The sequence below is a fragment of the Mus caroli genome, chromosome 4 (assembly GCF_900094665.2).
Source record: "Mus caroli chromosome 4, CAROLI_EIJ_v1.1, whole genome shotgun sequence".
In the NCBI taxonomy this organism is placed as follows: Eukaryota; Metazoa; Chordata; class Mammalia; order Rodentia; family Muridae; genus Mus; species Mus caroli.
Window position 1 is genome coordinate 142061888 of NC_034573.1, and position 4521 is coordinate 142066408.

Sequence of the window (4521 nt, forward strand, 5' to 3'; positions counted from 1 at the left end):
GAAATGAACTCCGAGGACCCTGGGGCTGCCTCTTCTTGGGAAGCGGAGCTAGGGTTTCTTTTTCACAACCTAGGGCCGGGGAACCAGGTGATTTTTAAGTCAATGGGGTGCTCTAGATTTTATGGAGCACTTAGAGTGAGGGGTTCAGCGACTCCAGTATTGGTTCTGGCCTCTAGGTCGGAGAAAGATTGGACCTTGCAGAGACAGGATTTCCATGCCCAGCTTAAAGCAGTTGGTAGAACAAATCTCCTTTCAACCCTTGCCATCTCCCTGAGGTCCCCGGCTGGTAGCTCTGCAGCCGCTGGGGACCTTTCAGTGGCCTAGGGAGGAGCTCTCATATCCTTGGGCGTAAATGAAGCCATAGGGTGCAGGAGAGGAGGCGAGGCCTGGCTCCAACCACTCTTCCTGTCCAGGGGGTCAGTGCCCGCACATCGAGCGACCCCACCACAGATGGGACTCTAAGGCCAGAGTGGCATCCCTGGGGGACACTGCCGACTCATCCTCTCCAGCCCCACCCTGTGCAGGGACAAAGGCGGAAGGAGGGAGAGGCGCTGGCCCGACTCAATGGGGGCGGGGCGGAGCAGGGACGCAGCCCCCTTAAAGCCTAGTGGCTGATAGTGAACGCACTTCTTTGGCGGGAGCTTGGGTCAGACTTTGAACTTGGTTACAGGCTTCGGTTTTCTCTCTGCCTTGCAGCAGGGGCAAGGATCCTCCACCCCGAGGTAACAGACCCTGTGCACCCTTCGCTTTCCTGCAGAGCATGAGGCTGCCCAGAAGAGTTGAGGACGCGGCGGAGCTGCGCAAGGTAGGAGCGGGAGATACGAACTCGTGGTAGGTGGGGTGGGTGATGGCGGTCTTCCTAACTGTGGTCTCAGCGCCCTCTCGCCCTCCCGCAGAACCTAAAGCCGCTGCTGGAGAAGCGCCGGCGCGCGCGGATCAACGAGAGCCTAAGCCAGCTGAAGGGTCTCGTATTGCCGCTGCTGGGCGCGGAGGTGAGTGTCTGGGAGCTCGGAAAACTAAAGTGGAGGGTCTTGGGGCGCCCAGCGAGGTGGATGGGCCTGCGTGGTCCCGGGGCTCCGTGGGGATCCAAAGACCTGCGTGTGGTCTGCGTGATGGAGTGGTAGAGACCACCGCGCGACTGGAGAGCATTTGGGAGCAAGAACGAGGTGCTCAGCTGCCCGGTTTATTGTGGGGTGTCTCTCTTGTCTGACCTGGCGCAGACTTCCCGCTCTTCGAAGTTGGAGAAGGCGGACATCCTGGAAATGACCGTGCGCTTCCTACAGGAGCAGCCTGCGACCCTGTACTCCTCTGCAGCACCTGGTGAGTGATCATGGTCCCTGCTCGTCCCTTGCCCTCCAGTTTGCACCGTACCCAGGACCTGGGCCTCACAGCTGCTCTCTGTGCGCAGGGCCTTTGAATAGCTACCTCGAGGGTTACCGAGCCTGTCTGGCGCGCCTGGCTCGTGTACTGCCCGCCTGCAGCGTCCTGGAGCCCGCAGTGAGCGCGCGCCTACTAGAGCACCTGCGACAGAGGACTGTCAGTGATGACCCGCCCTCACTGACGCCACCACCCGCTCCAGCTCCAGCTCCTTCTCCGCCGGTGCCTCCTCCAGGCAGTCCTGGCCTTTGGAGGCCATGGTAGGTTCCTGGATATTCCACAGGAACCTGCTGCCGGCTGTCAGGGACCTGGATGGGCTAGCCGACTAAGGAAGTTCTCCATGGCGACTGCATCTTCTCACTTTGAGAACAGTCTAGCTCCAACTGCCCTGTCAAGAATCAGATGCTGTGACCTGGCTGGGTGATGAAACCTTCAAGGAAGGGCTTGGCCAGAGGGAGAAATGGCGCCGAAGGAAAAAGAGCAAATTTGTGCAGGGTGAGGAGGAAGAAGCCCAGACTGGAAGAAGTGGTTCAGGCCCTGGGCCAGCCAGAGCTGCCGCGGCAGGGACACACCTGCCCTACAGTGGGCAGCAGACCAAAGTCTGGTCTTGAAGCTCACCTGGGTCTGGTGCCACACCTGCTAGGATGGGTCACTGTGTTTCCAGCCACACCTGGATATACTTCCAGCTCAGCTGGGCTTGTGACCTCTTCATGAACAGAGCAGTGGCTTGGGGACTGTGACCATGCCTCCTCAGAGCACTGAGCAGGGCAAAGGAACAGGAGGGCGGTCAATCCTGTTCAACTCCTCCAATCCTAGGCTTCCCTTCCCACTGATCGGTAGAAGGGTGTGTGGACTCTCCCTTTTAATTCTCTAAGTGTTATTTCTCCCCCACAGCAGGTTTGGTGGTCTTGGGATCTAAGGGACAAGACGGAGGCTTCCCTGTGGCTGTAAGGAACCTCGTGGCTTTGGAGGAGCAGAGCACAGGCTCTGGAATGGCAGGGACTCTGGAGAAGCAGAGGAAGGACCACCATCAGCCTTGCCTGCTTTCTCTGGTAAACCACTCCCTGAATCCAGGCAGCTGGCCTATCAGAAACTTGCTCAGAGGTTATTTCTACCACATGGAAGCCTGGAAGCCCATCAAGACTCAGGGAAAGGCCTTTGGACCCCAGGAGTGGGTACTTCACAGAAAGTGGGAGGATTTGTGAGCCACAGTCACTCCAAGTCCATGGGGGATTTGCAGCACCTAGCCACTTCCCAGTCTGTGCTGCTTCCCAGTCTGTGCTGGGGACCAGGTCACTAAAGCCAGGAAGACAGACTGACCAGGGACGGGACAGTCACTATCTGCTTTGCTATGCATGTCTATGATGGATCTGGGCACTGATTTAGGTAGTAGGAGGTGAGGAAATTGGAGGCGTTCATAAGAAGGAAGACAGTAAAGATGAAGAGGGAAGGGGTCTCCCGGCAGTGCTGTACTGGGCCCAGTTGCCTAGACTGTAAGCTCTTGAGAGGCAGGGCTGAGTATAGTGCTCCTTCTGTGTGTACCTCTGCGGTACTGGATGCACAGTGGCTGTGCAACAAACAGGATGGATTAAAGGAGTCATGTGACTGGCTCACACTGTATCAAACCTTGAACAGCCTGGCCATTGCTTAGATCACCACTCCAAATTCCTAGAGCAGAGGTTCTCAACCTTCCTAATGGGGCAACTCTTTAATACAGTACTTCATGTTGTAGTGACCTTCCCCCCACCCCCAGCCATAGAATTATTTTGTTGCTACTTCACAACTAAAAATTGCTGTGTTATGAAGAATAATGTAAATATCTGTGTTTTCTGATGGTCTTGGGTGACCCTGTGGAAGAGATCATCACCCCCCTCTGAGGGGTCGCGACCCACAGGTTGAGAACCACAACCCTAGGCTCACCCACATATTTGTCCAACCAGGGCACAAATGCAGTCTGTTTTGTTGTCCTTAGTGGAGCAAGAAGAGGCTGAGAAATCATTGGCCCTGGTCCAAACTCACCCAAGAGGCTCTGGGCTTCACATAAGAACTCTCAATACTTGTTGACACAATGAGTTTTCAGCCATCTTTGCCTGAGGAGTGAGACCCCCTGTCTCAAAGGGAAAACAAAAAATCTCTCAACACTGCGACTTCTTTATTTTGTGGGCTGGTCTGCCTGCTTCTGCGTCCTGAGTGCTGGGATTAAAGGTGTGCGCCACCACCCGCAGCTTGAATTGACTTTGGTCTGTTTCTTCATTTCATGTGCATGGCTGTTTTGCTTGTACCACTTTGGGTGCCTTATGTCTGGGGAAGTCAGAAGAGGGCTTCAGATCCCCCGGGACTGGATACAGGTGGTTTCGAGTTGTGGGAATCAGACCGTAATTTTATTTTTTGCGATAGGGTTTCACTTCATAGCCCTGGCCTGTAACTCACTGAGATCGATCTGCAGGCCTCTTCCTCTCCCAGGTGCTGGGCGTGCACCGCCACACCCGATCCTCCATACAGGTTTAAACTCCATGATGGGAACTGACTGACCAGCCACCTCCTTTCAGCCTTTCCTTCCGCTTCCTGCTTCTGATTGTATCTCGGTTCTAGTTCTGGGAGGTATATTGGCCTGACCTTAAGTTATTAGGCAAGCGACCGTGGTGGAATGGTGTGTGTATGGATAAACTGCTGACTCACAGGGCCCTGGCATGTCCAGGAGGGGAAGTTCTCAGCCTGAGGCAAGAGGCCAGTTTCTCAGTGGAATGTGCTGGAAGACTGGGAAGGTCTAGGCTGGTGTTCCTAGCTGGGCTGGTGAAGCAGGGATGCCTGACTCTTCTTCCACAAGAGGCACTGAGTGTTTCTTCCTGGCATCTCCTTCCATGGACCCAGAGACCTGGCTGTGTCAGTGTGCAATAGAAGCTGCTACAGACAGCCTCTCATGTGTGAGTGTGAACAAGCGCCTCTCATGTGTGAGTGTGAACAAGCGCCTCTCATGTGTGAGTGTGAACAGGCGCCTCTCATGTGTGAGTGTGAACAAGCACCTCTCATGTGTGAGTGTGAACAGGCACCTCTCATGTGTGAGTGTGAACAGGCGCCTCTCATGTGTGAGTGTGAACAGGCGCCTCTCATGTGTGAGTGTGAACAGGCGCCTCTCATGTGTGA

The 4521-nt window shown here is 55.3% G+C and overlaps 1 protein-coding gene across 1 annotated transcript; it reads left to right on the forward strand.

Annotated features, from left to right (window-relative positions):
• The first annotated feature begins 29 nt into the window (after positions 1–29).
• Hes2 (hes family bHLH transcription factor 2) lies at positions 30–2416 on the forward strand. The gene is made up of 5 exons (XM_021161654.1): positions 30–416; positions 697–805; positions 897–992; positions 1221–1320; positions 1409–2416. The coding sequence occupies exons 2-5, from the start codon at positions 761–763 to the stop codon at positions 1639–1641; spliced, it is 474 nt and encodes a 157-aa protein (XP_021017313.1). The 5' UTR covers positions 30–416; positions 697–760; the 3' UTR covers positions 1642–2416.
• Positions 2417–4521: the final 2105 nt, after the last annotated feature.

Excerpts from the sequence above, each read along its gene's own strand:
- Hes2 (XM_021161654.1), top strand. The coding sequence starts at position 761 with ATGAGGCTGCCCAGAAGAGTTGAGGACGCGGCGGAGCTGCGCAAG. Across the intron at positions 806-896 it reads ACGCGGCGGAGCTGCGCAAG|AACCTAAAGCCGCTGCTGGA; the intron begins GTAGGAGCGGGA and ends GCCCTCCCGCAG. Across the intron at positions 1,321-1,408 it reads GTACTCCTCTGCAGCACCTG|GGCCTTTGAATAGCTACCTC; the intron begins GTGAGTGATCAT and ends CTCTGTGCGCAG.